Genomic DNA, 27,215 nt, shown 5'->3' on the forward strand with positions numbered 1-27,215 from the left:
AATGTATAAAATATAACAAAGGTAACACAGTAACAGTAACAGCAGTAACAATAGGCCTTGCATTGCATTTAGACATTTGTGAACCAAAATGTGGCAGCAAATATTGGCAGCTGTGTTGAACACACAATTGATGGTGGTTCTTGTATGTTCATATAGCACAATCCATGTAGATGCAGAGCAAGGTAGCAAAAAAGACAGCCTTGTCTTGTATTTATGGCCTAACTGTGAGCTCATGCAGATACTTATGGCAAAACTAGATGATTAGGAGAAAGTGTTGATGCATACTTGATTCTCCTACTCTGATTATGTCTAGTAAATCTCAACATGTGATGTGATGTCAACATGTGATGTGAGTTCTATGTGGGAAGTGACGCCATTGTATCACAATCACACCTTTTGCTTTCCTAGACTTCACTAGAGGAGATATGGGATTGATGCTTTCAGTTGTGTGTTTCCTTTATTGTCTAGTTCACCCTTCACCATCCTGATGTCCTCTAGAGCTCCTAGTAGACTGGAATCCAAGTCTACCAAAATGAAATACTAATTGTATGCTTGTATTTTTAAATATCACTTTCTCCTCTAATGTGTTTTTTCCCTTAAAAATAATAGTAATCTTTGCTAACTTATCCCGATGTGTAGCTAACTATACACACACTCCTTTGCCTTTGTTTTCCTTAACCTTTTATTCATCAAGTAATCTTATTTTTGTAGTACATCAGTCTTTGTTTGACTAAGCCCAGCCCCCAGCCCCCAGCCCCCCCCCCAGGATAAATATACTCAGAAGTATGTTCTGTTTGCCACATTTTTAACCATCTTTCTTGCACAGAAGATGGTTTGCATTTTATAAATAATGGCTTATGATCTAAGAGACATGATACAAAAGGAAAAAGGAAGAGGGAGGGAAGAGGAATATAAGCAGGTAGGTACAGGCACCAACTGTTTCATACTGTAATGAAGTTGTATAACTAGGTTGCTGCAGGAGACAGTTCTGTGGCAAGAGGCTCTTGATGGCAATTAGTCCTGGCTAAGCTTGCTGGAAAGGTCCTTGTCATCAGTGTTCAAAATTAACCAGTTGCCAGTTGCTTTCTGCGACTCAGGAGTAACCCCTGGTGACCAAACAGAGATTTCCAGTTGCATGGTTTGCTACCAAGACCACCTCTGGCTGGGAAGGAGATGTGCTGAGGAAGACAGAACCTTTTTATTGCTGTATGATTTGCATAAGTAAGTAAACTGAGAAGAAGCTCTTTCTCAGAGTTAAATGGATTGCAGTGGCAGTGGAGAGCAGAAAGGGAGATCTGGCTGATTTTCACCCCGCCTCTTAAATCTCAAACTTTGCGGATAGAAACACATTGTGGTTTTCAAACAAATGGATTGTTTCTCTGTTGCGGAGGTTGGGGAGCAGGAAGGGAGATCTGGCTAATTTTCATCCCTTCCCTTCAGTCTTTTTGTGAGACATGTTGTGGTTTTACTTGTGGGGCTTCTGATGCTGATTCCTATGCTGGCTGATTATTTAAGGGCCTGCTAACAGTGACCTTGCTTCTCAAAAGTGAAATGGCTCTAGCAGTAAAGCAGTGCCTCTTTTCTTGCTTTGCCTTTCATTTAGTCTCATAATAATATTTTTGCTGGCTTGCTTGGAAGAATAAAGGTTGGATTCATCTTTTTTATTTATTTATAGGAATGCGGGTTGAGCATGGGGGTGGGGAGACCACACTGGAAATTATGACAAAAAAGGAGGATTGGCGGGGTGTGGGGGAGGTTTCCCTTCCTGTGTATCCCATTTTGAAATTTGATTTTGTGTATCTGATAGTGTATTTGGTGTGTAAGTCGAATAAACATTCTTGAGGTGTGTAAGTCAAATAAACATTCTTATCTCTTGAAATAGATAAGAAACACTTTCAGGTCTAGTTCTTTGTTCCAGTCTTGCCCATTTGTGACAGTGAGATTTAATGGATGTGGGTTTTCTGCTTTGTGAACCCAAGTCTGCAGCATGAGACAGAACATCTTCCTAGCCTTTTCTGGAGATGAGTTAGCAAAATCTGCTGATGACACCAAGTTGTTCGGGGTAGTTTTTAACTAAAAGAGGCAGTGAGGTGCTCCAAAACCAAAAGGATCTCTCCAAACTGAGTGAATGCGTATTAAAATGATAACTCTGATTCAGTGTTAACAAATGTAAAGTGATGCATGCTGGGGCAAAATATCCTGACATTACGTTTATGCTATTGAGGTATGAGCTGCCAGTGACTGACCAAGAATGAGATCTTAGACTCATAGAGTATAGCTCAATTAAGATGTTGATCCAGCTTGTGGTAGTGGTAAAATGGGTGAATTATAGTTTTGTGACCTTTAGGAAAAGGATTGAAAACAGAACTGGAAATACCATAACAAGCCTATTGTGCAGCTGCACATGGAATACTGTCCAATTCTGGTCGCTACGTCTCTTAAAGGATATCATAATGCTGGATTTTTTAAAAGAAATGGTGGAGCATCACCAGTGCTATTTTTCTAGAAAAATAGGTGCCGGAACTCCCCAAGAACACCTCCCTCATTTTCTTAGAATGGCAATGGCACCTACCTGAGAGGTGCCGGAACTGTGTTTCCATGAGTTCGGCTGAGCATCCTACTTTTTTAAAGATTTGCTTGAGATCTCCTGTACCATTTACAGGGAAATGCTTTCCTTCACAGAAGTAAAATTGATATATAACTTTGAAAATAATCGCATTATGCCTTTCCAACTCTACAAGTAGTCTATGATTCTGTGTGGGCATGAATGGACAGAATGAGACTATGTCCCTCACTGGCAGCTCCACTAATCACAGAAGCTATGACTTTGCATACTGAAAGAAAAAGGTTCTCCCCAGTGAGAGATAACACCACCACCACCACCACCACCACCATATTTCACCACATAATTGTCACATTTCAATGCTGATTTTTCTTTCAAAAAATGGGGGGTGTGATAATTATGTGCTGAATTATCAAAGGATACACTTTCTTGCTAGGGAGAGAAAGAAACAAACCCTTTCTCACAGCCAGGAGTGATAACATTGGGGGGGGGGGTGATGCTGGGTTGCAGCATCAGCAACTAGTGAAAATAAAAAGGAAGAAATAAGTTTTTTTTAAAAAAGTCATGTCCTTCCCCCACGCCGCCCTGCAAAAAACCCCTCTTACGCTGCAGCACAGCCTAGTGGACCTGAGAGGCACTTTCCTGACAAGATGCTGGAGGTTCAAAGACAGCAAAGGCTCCCTTGGCAGACGGGGAGGGGGAGACACACAACTCTCCTGTCAAAACAACAAAGTACATTGGCTCAAGCGTAAGGCAGCCATTACATAGGGAGATGCTCCTGTCGTTTACCTACAAATCCCATGATTCCCAGAGGCTGCAACTCCCATGATTCCTCTCGACTACCCTCCTATATTTTTTTAAAAAATATCCTTTAACCACACCTGCTGGTGTGCAGTTGAACGTTTTAATATGGTAAATTCAACTAAATTCAACCTGCAGGAGGCCCCCGCTTGTCTTGTTTGTTGCTCGGGCACTGATTATTCTTTGGGATGAATTTTAGGGCCAGAAAGAGGGGTGCGACTATTATGCGGTGAAATTACAGTAATAAATAAATAAATAGATTAATAATAATAATAATAATAATTTTATTATTTATACCCCACCCATATGGCTGGATTGCCAGTGTGGTGTAGTGGTTAGTGTGTCTGTACGACTAGGATCTGGGCAACCAGGGTTCAAATCTTGACTCAGCCATGAAGTTTACTGGATGTTACTATCCTATACATGCCTAAATTTAAGTCCTACTGTCCTCTTTGTATAACTTGTTTTGCTGTGGCTGGTTACAACCTTCCAAATACAGTGGTACCTCGGGTTAAGTACTTAATTCGTTCTGGAGGTCCGTTCTTAACCTGAAACTGTTCTTAACTTGAAGCACCACTTTAGCTAATGGGGCCTCCTGCTGCTGCCACCATACCACAGAGCACGATTTCTGTTCTCATCCTGAAGCAAAGTTCTTAACCTGAAGCACAATTTCTGGGTTAGCGGAGTCTGTAACCTGAAGCGTATGTAACCTGAAGCGTATGTAACCCGAGGTACCACTGTACCACAGATTGCAAAAAGAAAAAAATAAATTCTGTGTTTTAAAAGAAATTGTCTTTTGTGCACAGCATTTATTCCATCTTCAGTTAGATACCCCGTATTGTCTTCATTTGCTTTGTAATCCTGTTTTTTAAAAAATTGTTGTGGTGACCATTTGAAGGTGCCATTTGAGGTTGAAGGTGCCATTTGGCTCCTATCTTTTATATTGCTTGTCAGTTTCTAACCCTTCTAACTTGGATGTTTTGGCTCCTGAACACCACAAATCCGGAAGTGATTGTTATGGTTTGCGAACCTGAACGTCTGACGGGGCTTCCGCAGCTTCTGATTGGCTGCAGGAGCATTCTGCAGCCAATCAGAAGCCGCAATTTGGTTGTTGAACGGACTTCCGGAACAGATTCCGTTCAACTTCCAAGATACGACTACAGTGATTTTTCTCATCTAGTTCTGGCCATGAGTTGGTTAGATAAGTTGTAACAAAGAGTTCACAGGCCTTGGAACTTCCTGTGCCAGATAGCAAGGGTGTCCTGCGCATGTTTTGAACTACAGAGCCCATCACCTGCCTTGTAGTACTATATGGTCAGAACTGACTGGGACTCCTGAGAATTGCAGTTGAAAACATCTAGATTAGGGAAGGTGGGAAAGACTCAGAGGGACAGTGTGGTCATAATTCTTCCTATTTTATCCACTGTGTGACATCTCCCTGGCCATTATGGATAGAGTTCTAGGCAGCTGGGTGTGGTTCAGCTTGGCTGCTTTTCAGCATTTAGAGATGATTGTGTTTATATCATTCTTTTCCAATTTTTGTGTGTCTGCCTTTTTATGACTTCTGATTTTCAGCAGGAAATCTCTATTATGGTACAGCTCAAATATTCGATTGTAGTTTTCTGGTTTGCTGAAGTTATTTCAAATATTTATTTGCTAGATGGCATTCTCTGGCTAGATGGTTCTCTGAAACATTTGCCATCTTTTAACATTGTATATTACAATGCAAAAACAGATAAAAGAAAAAGGACAGCCTTAGTATCATGTAGTCCTTCAGGTCTAATATCTTCCTTCAGTTTTCTGAAATATTAGACTTCTTTGATTTTGTCTCCCATACACTGTCACCCCCACTCTCCATTACACAAAACAGAAATGAGGTAATGAGGCTTGTCCAGGTTGAACTGTTTGAGGACTGAATTGCAGATTTCTTACCGCAGTGTTGCTATGGCAATGTATGTGACTGTTGTTCATCCTGCAGTAAGCTTCTCATGACAAGTGTTGGTATGCAGGACACACAGAAAACAGGAAAAGGAGGCTAATGTTGTGAGACTGTAAAATAAGTTGCTCTGGTATTGCTTCCAGGTATTATGTAATGTTTTTCTTTTATGGTATTTTGTGTGTGCATAGAGCAGCATACAGACATATATACTGTAGTTAAATCTTTTGATGTCTTATTTTTCTAACTCTACAAAATCACTCTGATAGTTGAAATGCATACTGGGATGCTTAATAATAATAATAATAATATTTATACCCTGCCCATCTGGCTGGGTTTCCTTAGCCACTATGAGGTTTACAGCACATATAAAACATAGTAAAATATCAAACAGTAAAAACTTCCCGATACAGGGCTGCCTTCAGATGTCTTCTAAAAGTTATGTAGTTATTTGTCTCCTTGACATCTGAAGGGAGGGGATTCCACAGGGAGGGCACCACTACCGAGAAGGCTTTCTGCCTAGTTCCCTGTAACTTTGCTTTTCTCAGTGAGGGAACCAGCAGAAGGTCCTCGGAGCTGAACCTCAATGTCCGGGCTGAACGATGGGGGTGGAGATGCTCCTTCAGGCATACTGGGCCGAGGCTGTTTAGGGCTTTAAAGGTTAGCACCAACACTTTGAATTGTGCTTGGAAGCATACTGGGAGCCAGTGAATATCCTTTAGGACCGGTGTTATATGGCCCCAGCGACCACTCCCAGTTACCAGACTAGCTGCCGCATTCTGGATTAGTTGTAGTTTCCGAGTCACCTTCAAATGTAGCCCCACGTATAGTGGATTGCAGCAGTCCAAGCAGGAGATAACCAGAGCATGCACCACTTTGGTGAGACAGTTCACAGGCAGGTAGGGTCTCAGCCTGCGTACCAGATGGAGCCGGTAGACAGCAGCCCTGGACACAGAATTGACCTGCACCTCCATGGACAGCTGCAAGTCCAAAAGACTCCCAGGCTGCGTACCTGGTCCTTCAGGGTCATGGTTACCCTGTTCAGGACCAGGGAATCCCTCAGACCCACCCGCCCCCTGTCCTCCATTTAATGGGAGGAGGTAGTTGTCTTGTTGGCTCCAGAGAATGTGAAATAGGCAATGTAGGCAAAGCAGGGTCTTCAAGAGTTATTTCAAGGAGCCTTGTAGCTGGATAAGACCAAAGGTTCATCTTGGCATATTGCCATAGTGATTAGTAGCCATTCATAGTCTTCTGGGGAACCTGTTCTTTTAGTACATGTATATAACTTTGAAAATGTCCATCTGCCTCCCATTAAAAACAAGGATTTAAGCCACCCTTATTGTCACATGTTGGCATAGGAGGCTCTGAACTGACCTGGAAAAATATTTCTGTGTTATGCAGTTTTCTGTTTTGTTTGAAAGCTTGCTAACTTACATCAATAGAAATTTGATTTGGTAATAGGCCTTGCTCTGTCAGTTTGTATTTCTTAATTTTAACCAGTGTCTCTTGGTTGTAGTAGGAAGATGGAAAATGGAGTGCTATTCACAACAATATTTACTTCTTCTTTCTTCCTGTTTTTAAATAGAGCTTGTGATGAATATGTAATTATTGCACCCCATCCTCCATCTTTTGTTGATTAGTATTGGTGAGGTTTGGAAAAAGTTAGCACATTGCCATTCTGCCATTTGGTGACTATGGTTTATAAACCATAGATAGATAGATAGATAGATAGATAGATATTTCAAAGGCTAGCCATGTTTAGGGCATTTTGTGTATATATCTGTGTCAAGGTTGGGGCATCTGTGGCCCTCCAGATGCTGTTGGCTGGGGCTGGTATGAGTTGGAGTCCAGCATGGACAAGGATCAGGAACATAGCTGTCAACGTTTCCCTTTTTTTAAGGGAATTTCCCTTATTCCGAATAGGATTCCTCGCAAGAAAAGGGAAAGTTGACAGCTGTGATCAGGAATGACAGGAGGCATAGTTTCAACCATTCAACAGGTTCCCTACTTTCATTCATGTGTTTTAACATGTACCCAGTCCTATATTTTAATGTTAAAATATCAGATTCAAAAAAGGAATGATAAATCTCTTAGTGGGCTTTTATTTTAGTAAACATCAATTTTAAATGAGCCAGTTATGCAAGTTTTGAATAGCTGGGGGTAGATAGAGAGCAGGCAAGATATCTGTGACCAGACAGTACATCCTTCTGACTAAATACTGAGAGAACCTGCAGGAGGATGTACGGCTCTGGCACTAGATAAACACATCCAGGGCTTATTTCTAATAGGAAGCAAACAACTTTGGTGTGTAGGGTGGGGCTTCCTTAAACAGTATTAAAATATTTGTTTCTTCTCCTGGGGTAATAGTAACAACAACAACAACAACAACAACTACAACAACAACTTCATTCCCTTCATAGGGTGAATGAGGTCCTTTATAGCAGGAGGTTAGCAAGTAGCAGATTTCCGTGGAACTGTCGTTAAACAAGTTAAGCCGAGTGTCTTGGTGATTTGGGGCTCCAAAATCAAAAGGGAACAATTTTCAGGATTGCTTGAAAAATAAGTGCTTTTCTCCATTTGCTTGCTAAATGGAAAGAAGTCATTCTCTAGATAAGCCTTCAACAGCGTGGTGTCCTTCAGATGTTTTAGTCTTCAACTCCCATCATTCTCAGCTAGCAAAGGCTGTTGTAATTGATAGAAGAACCTTAGGAAGAGGTGGCAAGGACTCAACTCTGGTCATGTGCAAGCAGGTAGCAAATAAAAGTATTCAGTCTCCAGCAACTCTTTTGTTTAATTCTGTTATGGTAAGCTGTCATGACAAAAATAATATAAAAATAAAGCTATTACTCCCTTCAGTGTATATTGCATTAACTACTGCTATAATATTATGGTTAGCTGAAGGAAATCAAAATAGAGCTAAAGTAATAGTGGTTGTTAGGGACGCGGGTGGCGCTGTGGGTAAAACCTCAGTGCCTAGGACTTGCTGATCGTCAGGTCGGCGGTTCGAATCCCCGCGGCAGGGTGTGCTCCCGTTGCTCGGTCCCAACGCCTGCCAACCTAGCAGTTCGAAATCACCCCCGAGTGCAAGTAGATAAATAGGGACCGCTTACTAGCGGGAAGGTAAACGGCGTTTCCGTGTGCTGTGCTGGCTCGCCAGATGCAGCTTGTCACGCTGGCCACATGACCCGGAAGTGTCTGCGGGCAGCGCTGGCCCCCGGCCTCTTAAGTGAGATGGGCGCACAACCCTAGAGTCGGACACGACTGGCGCGTACGGGCAGGGGTACCTTTACCTTAGGCTTTAATAGTGGTTGTTGCTATAATTTCTTATTTTTATAGCACCATTGATGTATATGGCACTTTGTAGGGTATCAAAAGCAAAAGAACAGATAGCGGATCCCTTGAGTCTCTTAGAATCTGGATTTGACGGTGGAGAAGACAACTGAGAGGAAAGGGGGCATATTCAGTGGGATTGAGAGAGGCAAATGCAGTTGCGTGTACTTGATGGAGAGTTTTGAGAATTAAGAGCCAGAGAAGCCACAAAAGAAGGGTGCTTTTGAGGAGGGACTCAGAAGAAGTTGCATCAAATAGAACTCCGGTGGGAGTTCTAGGCATCAGGGGCACCAAGGGAGACAAAGTGGGAGACTTGGTACCTGTTAGTCCACTCTTGGTCATTGCTTCTTTGCTTGACAGCCATGGGACTGCCAGTTGTAGGAAAGTGATAATCAAAAGTTGCTTGACTGTCAGTTTTCATTTCATGGATTCAGGTTTTCCTGTTGGTTCTGATTAATGGTAAACTTAAAGGAGTAGGGAAATGAATAGAGAATAGATCTATGTGTGGCTACTGGTCATAGTAACAAGGAAATTGCTGCCTTCAGAAGCATTGTTCCTCTGAACTACCAGAACCTGGAGGCAGCCTGTTGAGAAGGGTTGTTGCGTCCAGACCCTTCTTGTTAGCTTCCTGGAGGCATCTGTCCAGCCATCACTAGAAGCAGGACACCAGTATGTGGTTTCATCCAGCAAGCCTGTTCTTCTTTCTTTTTGCTGCAGTGGTTGTAAGCGTTGTTTAATCTTATTTTGGAAAGAGCACTATCCATGTGGTTATCCTTGTAGCTGGAGGTTATGAGAGTTTACAACTAGAAGGTGCTCTTTATTGCTACCAGTTCTGAGAACATTGCTTGCTATACTTAACAATTATAGTCCTTAAAAACCTCTTGTGAATGTGTATCTTGACCCCTTCTTTTGAGGGCATTACTGGTAGGTTTTTGAGGAACAAAATTGTGCATGTTTATGGAAGAACCTTTGGGTAATGCTTGACATACTATCACAGCAGATTTCCCTAAAATCATGGATGAGCTTATGCTCAGCTTTAAATATCAACAATCCTTAATTCAGGGAGAACAGTGGCATGTAACATAGACCCTTTTCTCTTCAACTTTAAATAAGCATTAAGCAGATAATTTATGGACCTGTGTCCAGTGTTGATCTTTAAAAACTGGATTTTTGTACTAGGCAATTGTTTGTTTAATAAATATCTTCTCTTCTATTTGTAGGACTAATGGCAGGTGAATAAACCAACATGGCAGCCATGGTTCCACCAGTGAAGCTGAAATGGCTTGAACATCTAAATAGCTCTTGGATCACAGAAGATAGTGAATCTATTGCTACAAGGGAAGGAGTCTCCATCTTATATGCTAAATTAGTCAGTAATAAAGAAGTAGTACCATTGCCTCAGCAGGTTCTCTGTCTCAAAGGACCTCAGCTACCAGATTTTGAACGGGAGTCCTTATCAAGCGATGAACAGGACCACTATTTGGATGCCCTTCTTAGCAGCCAGCTGGCTCTGGCTAAGATGGTGTGCTCAGACTCTCCATTTGCTGGAGCACTTCGCAAACGTTTGCTTGTGTTACAACGCATCTTTTATGCACTTTCTAATAAATATCATGATAAAGGCAAGGTGAAACAGCAGCAGCATTCTCCAGAAAGCAGTTCTGGGTCAACAGACATCCATTCCGTTAGTGAGCGGCCAAGGTCAAGTACAGACGCGCTAATAGAAATGGGGGTCCGGACTGGACTGAGCCTGTTATTTGCACTGTTACGGCAAAGCTGGATGATGCCTGCTTCAGGACCTGGTATTAGCCTTTGCAATGATGTTATCCACACTGCGATAGAGGTTGTGAGCTCTTTGCCACCTTTATCTCTAGCTAATGAAAGTAAAATCCCACCAATGGGCCTGGACTGCCTGTCTCAGGTAACAACATTTCTTAAAGGAGTAACGATTCCCAACTCTGGAGCAGATACTCTTGGACGGAGGTTGGCTTCTGAGTTGCTGCTTGGCTTGGCTGCTCAGCGTGGGTCACTTCGGTATCTCCTGGAATGGATTGAAATGGCACTAAGTGCATCAGCCGTGGTCAACACAATGGAGAAGAACAAAATGCTGCATACACAGGAGGGGATGATCAGTTTTGATTGTTTCATGAACATATTGATGCAAATGAGGCGGTCATTGGTATGTATGCAGAATGTATACTTCAAATTGATTTTCTTAATTCTTGGCTCTTACTTCCATTAACAGATTCACTGCATCATTGAGATTTATAGAAGTTTTGGAGTCCCTGTGTGCCTGGATTGTGGATTGGCATGAGTTGTACTTAGGGCTCATCCAGACTGCATTTTATGTCATGTTTCTAAGCCCAGGTCCATGCATTAAAGCTCTGTGTGTGAATGTGTTCTGCCCCCCCCCCCCCGTTCCAGTGTTTTCCCTGGGAAAACCCACGTTTTAGTGCTACATTGGAGAAAATGGCAGTCAGGTTTTCCATACGTTGCCATTTATTCTGATTCAGTGGTAACATGATTTTTCCCAGGTAAAGCACCAGGATGAAAAAAAAAGTGCTCTGACATGGCATTTTAAAGCACGAACCTGTGTCAGGAAAGCACAGCGCAAAAGGAAGTCTGCATGAGGCCAGAGTGGCATGACAGTATCAGGAATATCTGAACTGGGATTGATTTGTCTTTAACTTTAACATACTTGAATATTTGTATAGGCTTTAACTTCAGTCATTTTGATTAAATAGAAATGATCGACAATGTCAAGAGCAGCTTGTAACACTGCTAAGTAGTTGTAATTATTCATTGCAAATAAAGCTAGCTGGGACAATCCAGTAATTCAATAATAAAGGATTTTAAGATTTTTGTTTTTTAAAAAATACTTCCTTGAGATTTTTTTTCCTGTGATACTTCTGCCCACCACTTCTGCTTATTTAGAGGAAGCAAATTAAAGTTTAATTGTCTGCTCCATTCTGCTCTGAAAATTACACTTGTTAATTCAAACCTGTGATTCCCTTCACGGTACTATTTTAAAGATCCAACAAAATTGTAACTAACTTAAAAATGTTGGTAGTAGGGCTGCAAATTAAATGCTTATTCTTAAACTATGAAATAATAATGGTTACACAAATACTGTGTAGTTTCATTGCTTGGGGAGATGGGGACTCAATTGTGGCTTTATATTTTCTGTGAGATTCTGGTTGGGAATAGGGAATGAGATCACACTCAAAGGGCACTTCCATATGTGAGCCCAATTTTCACACCCAATATGAAGATGTTAGGCAGACTTAAACAGAAGCATCCAGTGGCTTGAGCAAGTGGTTGCAATCCTTTCCCCCCTTCCTCATATGTGCACATTTTCAACCCTGACATGCCCCTTTGTTTTGAAATGTTTGTCAAATGGCTCACTTTTCTTTGTGAGTTTCAGCTCATTGCATGGATAAATGTATTCAACAATTGGAGGGGGATGTGTAATCTTATACAACCCTCCAGTGGTTTTAAAGTATGCAAAATGCAAAACTTGTGAAGCAGATTTTATTAGTAACTGGCTTGTTTTTCATTTTTCAAAAACATGAATTAAACATCTATCTTGGAGTGTTTTTGTTCTTTGCCTTTGTTTTACTAGCAGGAATGCTTCTAAACTGCTCCTTTTGAGCAGCTTGGTGTATTTGGTGTATAGTTTAGAGCCTGACCTGTGACAAGGGGACTCTGAGCCAGAAGCTTCTGGGTAGCTTTAGCCCCTGCCACATTGTGTGTTTTCCTTCACCTTTCTCTGTAATGTGGGGGTTTTATAACCTGTCTTAAGGATGATGGCAGGAATGTGCATATGCTTATTTCAGCACTTGAGAAAGTACCAAGAAAGTAGTTGTTTTGAAGGAAACCATGTTCTTTTTGGTTTTATTTAGGGAAATCGTCTAATCTTATCATAGAAGATAAAATAACTGTGTGCAGTGACATTATTTCCTCTGTGATGTTTTACTTTGCAGGGCTCATCTGCTGATCGAAGTCAATGGAGGGAGCCAACAAGAACATCTGAAGGTTTATGCTCTCTTTATGAGGCAGCTTTGTGCCTCTTTGAGGAGGTATGTCTATCTAACCTTTAATTAAAGAGTAGTTTCTTTCTTTAAATCTGCATTCTTCAGATTGTGTATTTCTCACTCCTTTGGAAGTATGAAAATAGTCACACTGATGTTGTCCCAGTGCTTCCATGGATTTCTACCCTATATTTTGTCTTGCTGTTCATCTGAATTTCTGTCCCGCCTCTATCCAAGGCTCAAAGCATTTATGAGTTTAATAAAAGAGTAGCAGAATAAAAAATATATAAAAAAGGAATTTCAGAGGTGAGGGCAGTCTCGGAGAACAGCTGCTGATGTGCCTGTGCTGTTTGATTTGGTCAGGAAGGTGCTCTTGGCTCATGCTGAGGGCTATGAGGAAGCAACGGAGTATAATATGTGACTCCCATTCTACAAAAGGGAAGCATGAAGTGGAAAGCTAAACAGCAGATCACAGAATTATAGAGGGAAAAGGAACCCCAAGTGCCACCTAGTCCAAGTGTTGTAATATCTTCATTTCCCATCCTGGACCATCATATTTAGTTTTGTGATCAAGAACACAAGATCACAGCCCAGTGTCCTGCATCCTGTTTTCACAATGGCTAACCAGATGCCTCTGGGAAGCCTGCAAGCAGGAACTGAGGGCAGTGGCGCTCACCCCACTTGTGATTGCTAGCTGTTAGTCTTCAGAATACTGTGTGTAATTTACAGATTGGACATGTAGTCCCATTTGAATCTAGACTTGGTGCTTGAAATAAAGTGATAACATGATAGTTGAGCACAGCATTCCTTCTGTCTCTTGAAATGTATTTCTATTTTGCTAGGTTTGTCGCATGGCTTCAGACTACTCTAGGACATGCGCCAGTCCAGACAGCATTCAGACGGGTGATGCTCCTGTTGTTTCTGAGACCTGTGAAGTGTATGTTTGGGGCAGTAACAGCAGCCACCAACTTGTGGAAGGAACACAAGAGAAAATTCTTCAGCCTAAGTTGGCTCCAAGTTTTTCTGATGCTCAGACAGTGAGTGACTGGGGTTTTTGTTTGTATGTGTGTTATCGGTGTAGTGAAAAAGAAGAGATGAAGCTTTCACTGTTGAAAAACTTTGTTTATCACTGCCAAATGTGGAAAATGCATGCTACAAGTTTGTGGTTCCTGAGCTATATATGGATCCCTTGTTCTAAAAATTAAAATACCCCTTGATAGGCAGTTCTAAATAAATTATTTTTAATGATCTCTAATTTTCTTCCCACAATAGATTGAAGCTGGCCAGTACTGTACATTTGTAATATCTACAGATGGCTCTGTTCGAGCTTGCGGCAAAGGCAGTTATGGCAGGTTGGGACTGGGCGATTCCAACAATCAATCTACACTGAAGAAGCTGACTTTTGAGCCTCACAGATCTATCAAAAAGGTGTCATCATCTAAAGGTTCTGATGGCCACACATTAGCATTCACAACAGAAGGAGAAGTCTTCAGCTGGGGTGATGGTGACTATGGGAAATTGGGCCATGGAAATAGCTCAACGCAGAAATATCCAAAACTTATCCAGGGCCCTTTGCAAGGAAAGGTATGCTTACACAAAGGAACTGAATGGCACTTTCCTTCTTTCATAGTGTTGCTTTGGAGACTTCATGCGTTTTAAGGTTTCTTGTTATCCATTTTTGCCTTTGTCCCTTATTGCTGTGGACCATGGGGTGGAAACAGTGGAGTTCTCTCCTTTCAATCTACAGGCAGGCAGAATGTTTTCCAAAATCAAGATTGAGCTGGGGGCTGGCTTAGGAGGCACCTTCCACATCCTCTTTGGGTGTTGTGTTAAGAAATGACTACCCTAACCCAACTGGCCGTTAAGCACGATTCGAGCTTTTGGTGCTGTCTAGAAAGCTGCAGTCATACTAATTTATTTATTTAAAACATTTATATACCGTGGAGGAGGGGTCACAGTGATTTAGAAATACCAGAAGAAAATGTGCTTATCATAAAAACACAAAGTAGGTTATTCACTTTGTGTGAAGGCTGACGAAAAATGCTTCCAGCTGACAGTGGTGTAATGTTGGTATTGGGCTTGCCACTTGAGTCAGGCCAGGCACGTAGAATGATGGTGCCAGTCATGGCTGTGAGAGTTTGGCTCTGGCATGGGGATGTTCAGCTTGAGTGGATTGATGCTTGTGGCAAGCCCAAGACACCTGCTGCTTGGAGTGCAGCCATACAGAAGGATGTGTAGGGACTTTCATGTTTGGTTTGGCATTTGAGTGGTTTTTCTGAATTTGGACTGATTTCGGCTGAAATTTGAGTCTTTGTGATTAGTGGCAGTTACAAGGCCTTGGTGCAGGTCTCTCTTCCTTGTAGAGTTCACGGGGAAGGGGAGAGGAATGAGGAAAGTCTCATTTTGTCTCCTGTGTTGAAAGCAGCATTTCCCGCAACAGTTTAGTTTTAACTCTCTCTCCCCTTTGCATGCAATGCAGGTCGTGGTATGTGTGTCAGCTGGATACCGGCACAGTGCTGCTGTCACAGAAGATGGTGAATTGTATACATGGGGAGAAGGAGACTTTGGTAGACTAGGTAATGGAAACAGTTTGACTTGCCCAGTGATTTTAGGAATATAATTAATATTTCATTGAAATAAAATCCAACGTTAAAGAAAGGTACTGGGATTTACGTAAGACAGTACAGGCGGCAACCATTTTAGACACGTCAAATTGATGCACAATCACTTGGGTCCTTTTGGATCCGGAAGGCAACAAAATGAGGGTGAAACAGGGTGGGACATGTTTATATGCACTCTGTCGACACACACGGGGGCTGGGAACAGGACCCCCATGCAAAATGGTCGCTGTCTGTACAAAATAAACTTTATTATAAACTTTTAACCAAGTAATTGGACAGAGCTAAATAGTAGCAAGACACACTTTGATTTAATGGTATACTATTTATCATGCATGTTTCTTGTATCTTTACTCGTAAGTCTAGGGTTTTTATTTTTTGTTGATCATCGATAGGACAGTATAGGGCGGTATACACATTTAATAAGTAATAATAAATTGTTAAAACTGTCCAAATATTCTTCTTTCTTTGCTTCAATATGTTGCAGTAGGACTCTATCTCAAACCAGTGTTATCTGTTCTTTCAAAGAAATCTGAATAATGCGGTTCAGATGTTCTTTCTCTCACCTCTCCTTTCACTGCCATTCCATTCTTTCTTAACTGCATAATTTTAAAAGGCAAAAGATTCCTGTTTTTATTAACTTGACTCAAAATATCTTTGTTTTGAAAAGACTATCAACTTTTGAAACCTCCAATAAATTAATTCTTTCTTCTTTATATTTCAATCACTGTCCCTATTTTCTCCTTACCAGGCATTTCATTTTCAGAGTATAATATTTTTTTTTAGTGATAGGAGTTGTTATCTTCTTCCCAAAATGGCCTCCAGTTTTTTTTAAATTATGTTTAAGGAGTAAGCAAGTGTGATACATGTATACTGGCTCAAAGTGTTCACTAAAACAGTTCTAAACTGTTTTAATTGTGCTTTTATATGCTGTAACATGCTGTGGATCTTGTGGTGAAGGGTGGGTAAGAGATGCTGATGCTGATTCTGATGATAATAAGTGTAATGCATTCATCTTTGGTGAGAAATTTATTTTCTTTACTACATAACCCAAGTTTTCATGCTGACAGAAATAATTATTATTTTCTTTAATGCATAAATAATGTTTCCTTTTTCTTTCTTTCCAAGGTCATGGAGACAGCAACAGCCGTAACATTCCAACTTTAGTAAAAGATATTAGCAATGTCGGAGAGGTTTCTTGTGGCAGTTCGCACACCATAGCTTTATCCAAAGATGGGCGAACAGTTTGGTCATTTGGAGGAGGAGATAATGGTAATTTTTTTCCATGCAATTTCTCCTAGGTTGTGCTTGAGATTGTACAGAACATCATCTGTTAAGGGCATGGTGGGGGCAGAAGGTCCATAAAACCTCCGCTTCCTTGTTCTGCCTTTCTGGCCATATTCAAGTGCAGAAACAGCCAATGACTGCATTTGGTTTCAGAAACCATGGTTGACAAAGTGGTGACCATTTGCTGTAGTCATATGCTCCTTTCTCACCCTACTCTTCCTTTCCTATCTTCACACACCAGCTTGTGCTAGGCCTATTTGTATCTAAACTGGGAGACTCTGGCAATTTCAGCTAATATCCTGGCTGGTTATCCTGGTTTGTTATCTCAGTTCAATCCATAGTTTCCTGGTTTGACCATGAGAGGCAAATCTGACTTGATGAAGCCAGGATCTTGCATTCCCATAATTCAAATGTAACATGGCTTAATATAAGCCTGGGTGTGGGAGGAACATGCTGTTGCAGCTTCATAAGCCATGGTTTATGGAGCTGTGGATGATGTTCCAAACCTCTGTTGCTACGATGCTTAGGTCTGCAGGCTTTGTTTGTGAAGGCTCCTCTCACAACTCTCTCTCTCTCTCTCTCTCTCTCTCTCTCTGTGTGTGTGTGTGTGTGTGTGTTGCTGGCCGGGGTAGAAGATTGTGTGGTCTCTTTGGGTTTATGGATTGTGCCCTAAATCAGTAAACTAGTATGTGGTAATAATTCATGTCCTTATATGTATTTGGAAAGGTTTCCTTGTTAAATTGTGATGATAAATCTTGTATGCAGTTCACTTTAAATATTTCCAGTTTAAAACTGCAGATTATGTTAGATTTGTGGTCATTGAATGGCCCAAGAGGTGCAGGAGGCAACATAAACATTATTGATCTCTTGTGTATGATCCCAACAGGCAAACTTGGTCATGGTGACACCAACAGAGTGTACAAACCTAAAGTTATAGAAGCCCTACAGGGAATGTTCATTCGGAAAGTTTGTGCAGGAAGTCAGTCTTCACTTGCTCTAACCTCAACGGGGCAGGTAAGATGCGAGCAGCATTGCCAATTTCACAAAAGTTCCTAGCCCAGAAACCATTCTTACTATCCATTTGTAACAGTTCAAGTCATTTGTGGTTTATCAGCAGTTTGATGAAAAAAGAAAATTAATTAAGTTTACAAAAGTTTCTCTGCCTACTCACTGTAGGCAGGGGAGTGTTTACAAGTTTGACAATAAGACATTTGTGTTTTGCTGTACTTCTTCCTTTGTTGTGTGTTTTTATATTTTAAAAGTAGCCAAAGTTATATACAGTGGTACCCCGGTTTTCAGACATCTCTGTTGCCAAATGTTTCGGTTTTCAAATGCCAAAAACCCAGAAGTAAATGCTTCCATTTTTGAACTCGCCTTGGAAGTCGAACTGCTTCCGCCGCGTGTATCAGTTGTTTTTCCCAATTTTCTCTATTGACTTGGCAAACTGCCTTTTGTGCCTCTGTTTTCTAACGTTTTGGAAGTCGAATGGTCTTCTAGAATGGATTACGTTCGAAAACCGTGGTTCTACTGTAAAATCAAAGAATAGAAAGTAAAGTCTTAAAATACAGTGGTACCTCCAGTTGCGCACGGGATCCGTTCCAGAGCTCTGGTTGGATCCCAAGGTGTACGTATCCGGAGGTGCTGCTTCTGCGTATGCGTGCAGGGCGAAACCTGGAAAAATACTTCCGGGTTTGCCACGCACGTATCCCAAAGGATATGTAACCGGAGGTGAACATAAGTAGAGGTTCCACTGTATTGCAGTCTAATAAAACTCACATCCTAAATAACAGCTGTGTGCACATGGTTGATATCTAACATCCTTTCAAAGGGAAACCTTGTTGAAACCTTAGATTTTCCTGTAAGAACTCGTTCGTAAGAAAAAACGGTCAGCCTCCACTTCAGTGGTCAAGAATGAAAAAGAATGCAGTTTGGTGCTATGTGGATTTTATTGATTGTAGATAGAAATTATGAATCGCCACCTCCCAAACCTAGCAATTGCTTGCAGTATTTCCAGTATGCAAACTGAAAGCTATGCCCAGAGGGTCTTTTTACTTTGCTTCACATCATTTTGGTTGCAGTACTCGGTGCTTACACAGGATGCCCATGAGGAGTTCTCTCTCTCCATTGGTGTGAAATGAGGATGGGAAATCCATTTGGATTTGAGCACCACATATGGTTTGGTGTAGGACTGCAACTTTTAATTGCTGAAACAACTAAGCAGTTTTAAAACCTTGCAATTCACCTTTTAAGTGAATTTATTTCTTTTTTTTAAAAAAAAATATTAAAGATTTCTTAGTTTACAAAAATACGTGCCTTGCATCTTTTTTCAAGTTGTGTTTTCTACAGATCAGTTACATTTGTTGTGAGACATTAGTGTTGCATGCAGTATTAGGTTGGGAAGAAAAGAGGGGGAATGAGGGGGAGGGTGGGGATGGTGTGTGGGGTGGCGTGGCAGTACTTCTATTTTTTCTACTTAGTGAATGTGTGGGGTTTTATGTAAGCATCATTTGTGTGGGTTCTCTTTCTATTCACTTATTATATTTCCTTGGTGGTGATAGAGGTTTGGGGTAGCCTAGGGTGTGGTAGGTTGTCTTTGCTTGGCAAGTGAATTTATTTCTTAAAATATTCTACATAGATGTACCACTAAAGATGCATCACCTTTAAAGAGGCTTTCCCTGCTGTCTTTCACATTGGGCAGAAAGCTCTTCCAAGATGATGCCTGCTATGACTCATATGCTTCACCTAAAGACAAAGAATATAACCAGCTTCAGAGTAATTGTGTTTTCCTGTATGCAAATTTAATTGACTTGTCATCAGTTAGTGACCAAGATTTCTTTAACAGTGTGACAATCCTAACCGGATTGCAGATGAGGCTTTTGGACTAATAACAATGATATTTTGTGTATTAAATTCTGTATATTTTGATCCAGGTGTACGCTTGGGGCTGTGGTGCATGTCTCGGATGTGGGTCTTCAGAAGCTACAGCGCTCAGGCCAAAGCTGATTGAAGAGCTGGCTGCAACGCGGATAGTGGATATTTCAATAGGGGACAGCCACTGTTTGGCACTTTCTCATGGTAAACTATAATGTAATACTAAAGCTTATTATGGCAAATACACATTGGTTTTCAAGTGTGTTCAAAACTGTTATTCTTACTGTTACTTGCTTTTTGTTTAGATAATGAAGTTTATGCTTGGGGTAACAATTCCATGGGACAGTGTGGCCAAGGGAACTCCACAGGTCCCATTACAAAACCAAAGAAAGTGAGTGGCTTAGATGGAGTAGCAATTCAGCAGATTTCAGCTGGAACATCCCATAGTCTTGCCTGGACAGCCCTTCCCAGAGACAGGTAAGTAATTATATACTGATAATAACCAAACCATTTAACGTTTATGCATACCTAATGGAATGGGTCTTGGCTCCATCACGTGAGGGTGCCTTTGAATCACAATGCTTTGTGCTTAACCAGATCCCCTCACTTATATATTCTTGGCAAGAAGAGCTTGTTCTGTTTTTAATGAGTCATTATTTATTTTGATTGATGTTTAATTTTTGCTCCATGGTCATCTTCTATTTGATTTGCAGACAAGTTGTTGCCTGGCACAGACCTTACTGTGTGGATCTTGAAGAAAGTACCTTCTCCCACCTCCGTTCTTTCCTTGAGCAGTATTGTGACAAAATCAACAGTGAGATTCCTCCTCTTCCTTTCCCATCCTCAAGGTATTTGTTTATATGGCATATGCTATCCTGTTGATTTTTTATATATTATTATTATTTTTACTATTATTATTATTATTATTGGCACATTCATGCATGGAAAGTCTTGGCTTGCATTTCCAGAATGAGAGTTCAGATTTGTGCAACAGTACTAGGGCTGGGCAATATATATCAGTATATCATCCAAAACTGGTTTGAAGTCAATACAGTGGTACCTCGGGTTAAGTACTTAATTCATTCCGGAGGTCCGTACTTAACCTGAAACTGTTCTTAACCTGAAGCACCACTTTAGCTAATGGGGCCTCCCGCTGCCACTGCGCCGCCGGAGCACGATTTCTGTTCTCATCCTGAAGCAAAGTTCTTAACCTGAAGCACTATTTCTGAGTTAGCAGAGTCTGTAACCTGAAGCGTATGTGTCAGAGCTGCTTCCAGATCCTAGCTCACAGAGGATCACGCTAGCCAGCGATCATTAAATAAAAGTCTTTATTGAGTTACAGTTTCCATTCTCAAGCTGCTGCGTGCAACTCTACGTCTCATGGTTAGATCGGCGAAGCCCCATCTGAGTCTCCGCCCCTTGTACACCAACTTAATATCCTAGCCTTGCTCCACCTTTTCCGCCTGACTGTTCTTCTCTGGGTCCCTCTGCCCCCCGGGGTCTCTTCCTTCCTGGATTCCTCTGACGCTGACGCTGACCCCCCTGACTCTTCTCCCTCCTTTCGGCGGGCTTTAGGACCTGGCTCCCTTTCCGGGCTGCCTACTGCGCCACCTTCCTGTGCATTTGAACTTGGCACGCGCGCCCAACCTTCCACCTTCCGTCTGACCGTTTCTTCGCTCCCCGATGGAGGTGTGGCCACTCCTGACTCGTGCCCTCCCCCCTGTTGTGAGCTGCCAGCGCTTGATCCCTGGCGCCCTTCCTCTTCCCTGCTCTCTGGCGGTGACGCTGGTCCTGATTTCCAACTGCTCCCCTCTGAGTCCCCTCTGGCTCTATCTTCCTGGGGTGTCCCCCTAGGCTCCCCCCTTGCCCTGGCCACTGGTGCTCCTTTCTGTGAATCTTCTGATTCACTGGAAAGACTCGGAGATCTCGGGTCGTCGTCATCACTCATCTTTTCTTCTGCCTCCTCTCCCTCGCTCTCTGTTTCCTCCCTTGCCCTTGCCTCTGCTCCTGAACCCCTGACATCCATCCCCCCCTCGAAGCCCCCTCTTCCCCCCTCCCCTCCTTCCGGTGCGGGATCTGGGTGCTGCCGTGTCAGGGGGACGAATGTCGGATACAGTTCGCTTCCCGTGGCGGGCCGCCATCCGAAGTCTTCCGGTTCTTCCTCCCTGCTCTCGTTGACGACGGTCACCTCCGCTTCCATCTCTGTGCCGCCGTGCTCGAAACCCGGGTCGTCCCCGAAAACGTCCATGTCCGTCTCTCCCTCGTTGCCTTCCGGAGACGTTGCTCGTCCTGGACCCTCCAGCCACCTTCTGCGGAACTGCTCCTCTGGTCGATCATCCCACCAATACGAGGGTTCTGAAGCAGATCCCGAGGGTGACCCCTCTGGGGAACGGGCGTCTCGTGTCGGTTCTTCGTCCGAGTCGAACCCCCGGAACGTGCTGGCTGAAAGCGTGGGCGTGAAAAGCCAGTCGTCGAAAAAGTCTGCTGGCATTGGCCTATGTGGGAAGAGGGCATGAAACTCTTCTTTGAGCAGAGGTTCGTCTAAAGCGTAGCCCGGCACCCAGCTGTTGGCACTGGCCGGGGTGCCCTCCTTGGCGAGAAGGTATTCTACCCCCTCTTCCCCCCATCTGGAGTCCAAAATCTCCGTGACTTCGTTGATGCGCTCCTCCTGTGCCACTCCCCCTTGCCCGGTTCTCTCTCGGAGCGGACCCGGTGCCGTTCCTGGTTCCTGAAACCTGTGAGGTGCCTTGTAGGGAGTGAGCACCGATCTGTGGAACACCGGATGCATTCTGGAACCCTCCGGAAGAGCCAGCCTGAAAGCCACCGGGTTGACCTGTTCGTCGACTTGGTAGGGCCCCAGTTGTGTATGCCCTAGTTTCTTCTTCGCCAACGACCTGGCCGGCACTGCGTGTGCTGCTAACCAGACCCAGTCTCCCACATGGATCTCTTCGCCAACCCTTCTGTGTCTGTCCGCTTGTACCTTGTATGCGTGTTTAGCCAGCTCCAGGTGCCGCCGCAGCTGATCGTGGACCTCCTGCAACTCCGACGCGAACGCATCTGCTGTCTGCGGCTCCCCCTCCCCCATTCTTTCCAGTCCCGGGAAGGTTCTAGGGTGCCTCCCGTTGTTGGCGAAGAACGGCGTGACCCCCGTGGACACGTGCTTCGTGTTGTTGTAGGCGAACTCGGCGAGAGGCAGGTAATCCACCCACGTCGCAGGCTGTTGATTCGCATAACATCTCAGGTACTGCTGCATGATGGCATTGACCCGCTCCGCTTGCCCGTTGGTCTGCGGGTGTCTAGCCGACGCCAGGTTGATCTTGACGTTCAGGAAGCCCATCAGCCTCTGCCAGAAGTTCGAGATGAACTGTCGCCCTCGGTCGGACAGAATAGACCGCGGCAGACCATGAACCTTGAACACGTGGTCTATGAACAGCTTGGCGGTTTGTTCCGCCGTGGCCACCTTCGCACACGGAATGAAATGTGCCATCTTGGAGAACAAATCCACCACCACCAGCACAGCCGTCTTGCCCCTCGAGCTGGGCAGATCCGTGACAAAGTCCAGGGCCACTCTCTCCCATGGCTCGAACGGAGTTTGCAGCGGTTCCAGCAGTCCGGCCGGCGGTCTGTGCACTGGTTTGGACCTCTGGCAGGTGTCACACCTCGCCACGTAGTCCGCGACTTCCCCTCTCATTCCGGGCCACCAGAAGTCTCTGGCTACTAATTCCACCGTCTTCTCCTTGCCAAAGTGCCCGGCAGTGGGCGCGTCGTGCAGCTGCTGCAGTACCTTGGCGCGAAGTTCGTCTCCCGGCACGTAGATGGCCCCTTTACGGATGAGCAAACCATCTCGCAGCTGGAACTCGTCGGTCACTGCCGTGCCCCTGTGCACCTCTGCCATCTTTGCTTGCGCGAAGGAGTCATCCTGCAACGCTCGTCGCACCGCATCCAGGTCAACTGTTGCCGCCGCGCACGCCCACACTGTCGGTGCGAAGATGTGCATGGCGGCCGCTGGCGTTGCCTCCTCCAGATACTGTGGCTTACGGGAGAGAGCATCCGCCATGATGTTGGTGTCCCCCGGGACATACTCTATTCGGAAGTCGAAATTCGCAAAGAACTCAGCCCAACGTATCTGCCTCTGGTTCAGGAACTGTGCCGTGCGCCAGTGCTCTAGATTCTTGTGGTCCGTGCAGACCTGCACCGTGTGCTTGGCGCCGATCAGGAAGTGCCTCCACGCTTTGAACGCTGCATGAATGGCCAGCAACTCCCTGTCCCAGATGGTGTAGTTCTGTTCGGACTTGCTGAGCTTCCTTGAGTAAAACGCTCCCGGCCTCCAAACCCCCTGCGGGTCTTTCTGCAGCAGGACTGCTCCCACGGCTCTGTCCGAAGCGTCTGTCTCCACCCTCATCGGCCTGCTGGGGTTGACATGAAGCAGCTGCTCTTCCGACGCGAAGAGACGCTTGAGTGCCTGAAAGGACTGCTCCGCCTGCTCTGTCCAGATGAACTTCTTTTTCTTGGAGCTGAGCGTGTCCGTGATGGCCGCTGTCTGCATCGCAAAGCCTTTGATAAACTTGCGATAGAAGTTCGCGAAGCCGACAAACCGTTGGACCTCCTTCCGGTTGCGTGGGCTTTTCCAATCCAACACTGCTCGGACCTTGGCGCTGTCCATGGCGAGCCCTTTATCAGACAACTTGTAGCCCAGGAAATCCACCTCGGTCACGTCGAATTGGCACTTCTCCAGCTTGGCGTAAAGCCTATGTTGCTGTAGCCTGCTCAGCACTTCCTTGACGTGTCTGTCATGCTCCTGCTGCGATTCCGAAAAGATCAGGATGTCATCCAAGAAACAGACGCACGTCTTGTAGAGGAGCCCCGCCAACACGTGATGCATGAAAGCTTGAAAAACGTGGGAGCCATTTTGCAATCCAAAAGGCATAACTCTATATTCGTAGGTGCCCAGGGGCGTGAACATGGCTGTCTTCCACTCATCTCCCTCCCGCATGCGAATGAGGTTGTATGCCCCTCGCAGGTCCAACTTGGTGAACACTCTGCCCTTCCGTACCTTTGCGAGGAGGTCGTCGATTCGGGGCATGGGGAAGTCCGATGGCTTGGTCACACTGTTCAAGATGCGAAAGTCCACTACAAGTCTTTTTTGGGGCGTGTCCCGCTTCTTAACAAAGAATACCGGACTGCCCCCCACTGCCTTGGACTCTCGGATGAAACCGCGCTCCAAATTATGATCTATGAACTCTTTGAGTTCCTGCAGTTCGTCCTCAGACATGGAATACAGCTTCCCTTTGGGCAGCGCCGCCCCCGGCAGCAGGTCAATTTTGCAGTCATATGGTCTGTGGGGGGGTAGCCTGTCTGCCTCTTTCTCGCAGAAAACCTCCAAAAATTCTGCGTACTTGTGGGGAACCGCTTGCAGCGTGCCTAGCTGCAGCTGTGACTCCTCTTCCCCTCCTTCCTGCCTGGGCACGATGCAGTGTTCAGCGCAAAAGGAAGAGCCGAAGGTCAGCTGCCTCTGGTACCAAGCCAGCGTCGGGCTGTGCTTGTCCAGCCAACTCATGCCCAATACAATGGGCGTGTCCGATAGTTGAGTGACATTGAAGCTGATGATTTCCCTGTGATTCCCAAGTCGCATCACCATTGGTGGCGTCTGCTTCACCACTTGCCCCCCTAGCAGCTCCCTGCCATCCACCGTGACAACCTGCAGGGGCAGCGTGGCAGGCAGCAACTGTATAGCATGCCGGTCGACAAAGTCCTGCCCTATAAAGTCCGCATTGCTTCCGGAGTCAATGGTGATTGGCACGTCCATGGTGATTCCATTGGGCAGCTGGAGCGACGCGGTGAGCTTCACTACCGGTTTGGGCGGGAGGGGGTCCATGGGCTGTAAAATCTCTGGGGACTGCTTCACTGACACGTCTGGCTGGGCCCCAGTGCCTCTTCTTCCAACCAGACTCCTTCGTTTCCCTGCTGTGGTTGTCCTTGCTGCGTTGCTGCAGTTACCATTGCTGAGGCTGCAGTGTGCTTGTGGAGCCTCTGGGGACACTCTTTCGCCATATGCTGTGGATCATCGCAGATGTAACACTTCCTGTTCCCTCTAGGAGGCTTCGCTTTCACTGCTGCCGGTGCTAGGGCTCTGGCTGCTGACTGAGCCCTTGCACCTCCAACCTCCATAGGTTCCTCTCCTCCTCCTGGCGGAGGCGTGGATTGCGCACGCGCTGCTTCTCTGGGAAGGAAGGAGGAGCCCCTGGCTGGTTCGCGCCCTCCACGCCCTTCGTCCCTGCTCCACGGACGTCCTTCCAGCCGCACCCCCACCGCCAGCGCCCTCTGAACGATCTCCTGCGTGGTCCGGGGTCTCTCCCCCCTCGCAATTTCATCTTTAACCGAGCCGTGCAATCCCTCCCAAAACAGGTCTCTTACAGGAGCCGAATCTCTGTCCCATTCCAGGGCACTGACCAAAGCGAAAAAGCGGGCATGGTACTGCCTTACGCTGGCCCTCCCTTGCTTCAGTCCATGTATCTCCTGCCGAGCAAGATCCACGTCAATGCTTGATAAAAAGCACCCATCCATCGCTTTAATAAAGGCATCCGCATTTTGGAGCGCCGGATCCTTATCTCTCCACAAATTGCGCAGCCATGCTTTAGCATCTCCATGCAAATGGGACATGATGAATCCCACCTTCTCTTGCTCATCTCTAAAGTCTTTGTTCAGCAGTTGCAGTGCACACATTACATCTGCTCTAAAGTTGGGGTACTGTTGCAAATTCCCATCGAAGTGAGAGACCAGACCGCCTGTTCGTCTCCCCAACCCAATCCCCTCCGGTTTGGGTGTCAGTTGCCCTTGCTTCGTAAGCACTTCCAACCTGACCTGGAGATCCCTGTAGGCGGCAGCTGCGTCCTCCTCTCTCTTCCTGGATGCAAGAGCCTCGGCATTCAGTCGTGTCACTGCTTCTCTGAGTTCCACTATCTGCTGTTCGGCCGTCATGTTGTCTGCCGTTCGTGAGCTCGCTAGTAGGCACCCTCTTTCTCTCCTCTCCGCGAGGACGTAGATGCCCACAATTAAGAGATGGGGCTTACTGTCAGAGCTGCTTCCAGATCCTAGCTCACAGAGGATCACGCTAGCCAGCGATCATTAAATAAAAGTCTTTATTGAGTTACAGTTTCCATTCTCAAGCTGCTGCGTGCAACTCTACGTCTCATGGTTAGATCGGCGAAGCCCCATCTGAGTCTCCGCCCCTTGTACACCAACTTAATATCCTAGCCTTGCTCCACCTTTTCCGCCTGACTGTTCTTCTCTGGGTCCCTCTGCCCCCCGGGGTCTCTTCCTTCCTGGATTCCTCTGACGCTGACGCTGACCCCCCTGACTCTTCTCCCTCCTTTCGGCGGGCTTTAGGACCTGGCTCCCTTTCCGGGCTGCCTACTGCGCCACCTTCCTGTGCATTTGAACTTGGCACGCGCGCCCAACCTTCCACCTTCCGTCTGACCGTTTCTTCGCTCCCCGATGGAGGTGTGGCCACTCCTGACTCGTGCCCTCCCCCCTGTTGTGAGCTGCCAGCGCTTGATCCCTGGCGCCCTTCCTCTTCCCTGCTCTCTGGCGGTGACGCTGGTCCTGATTTCCAACTGCTCCCCTCTGAGTCCCCTCTGGCTCTATCTTCCTGGGGTGTCCCCCTAGGCTCCCCCCTTGCCCTGGCCACTGGTGCTCCTTTCTGTGAATCTTCTGATTCACTGGAAAGACTCGGAGATCTCGGGTCGTCGTCATCACTCATCTTTTCTTCTGCCTCCTCTCCC

The 27,215-nt window shown here is 45.1% G+C and overlaps 1 protein-coding gene across 19 annotated transcripts in view; it reads left to right on the forward strand.

The window, feature by feature from the left end:
• The window catches only part of HERC1 (HECT and RLD domain containing E3 ubiquitin protein ligase family member 1), a 113,661-nt gene that overhangs the window by 6,576 nt on the left and 79,870 nt on the right, over nucleotides 1–27,215 (forward strand). For all 19 annotated transcript variants that reach the window (XM_080980635.1, XM_080980624.1, XM_080980639.1 and 16 more), the window contains 10 exons: nucleotides 9,851–10,806; nucleotides 12,611–12,706; nucleotides 13,501–13,695; nucleotides 13,931–14,242; nucleotides 15,138–15,234; nucleotides 16,405–16,548; nucleotides 17,450–17,577; nucleotides 19,494–19,638; nucleotides 19,740–19,911; nucleotides 20,148–20,282. In XM_080980635.1, the coding sequence (XP_080836761.1) occupies nucleotides 9,877–10,806; nucleotides 12,611–12,706; nucleotides 13,501–13,695; nucleotides 13,931–14,242; nucleotides 15,138–15,234; nucleotides 16,405–16,548; nucleotides 17,450–17,577; nucleotides 19,494–19,638; nucleotides 19,740–19,911; nucleotides 20,148–20,282 (2,354 nt within the window). In that variant the 5' untranslated portion in view covers nucleotides 9,851–9,876. The remainder of the gene's footprint in view (nucleotides 1–9,850; nucleotides 10,807–12,610; nucleotides 12,707–13,500; nucleotides 13,696–13,930; nucleotides 14,243–15,137; nucleotides 15,235–16,404; nucleotides 16,549–17,449; nucleotides 17,578–19,493; nucleotides 19,639–19,739; nucleotides 19,912–20,147; nucleotides 20,283–27,215) is intronic.

The sequence above is a fragment of the Podarcis pityusensis genome (assembly GCF_964106645.2).
Source record: "Podarcis pityusensis genome assembly, chromosome: 14".
Lineage (NCBI taxonomy): Eukaryota > Metazoa > Chordata > Lepidosauria > Squamata > Lacertidae > Podarcis > Podarcis pityusensis.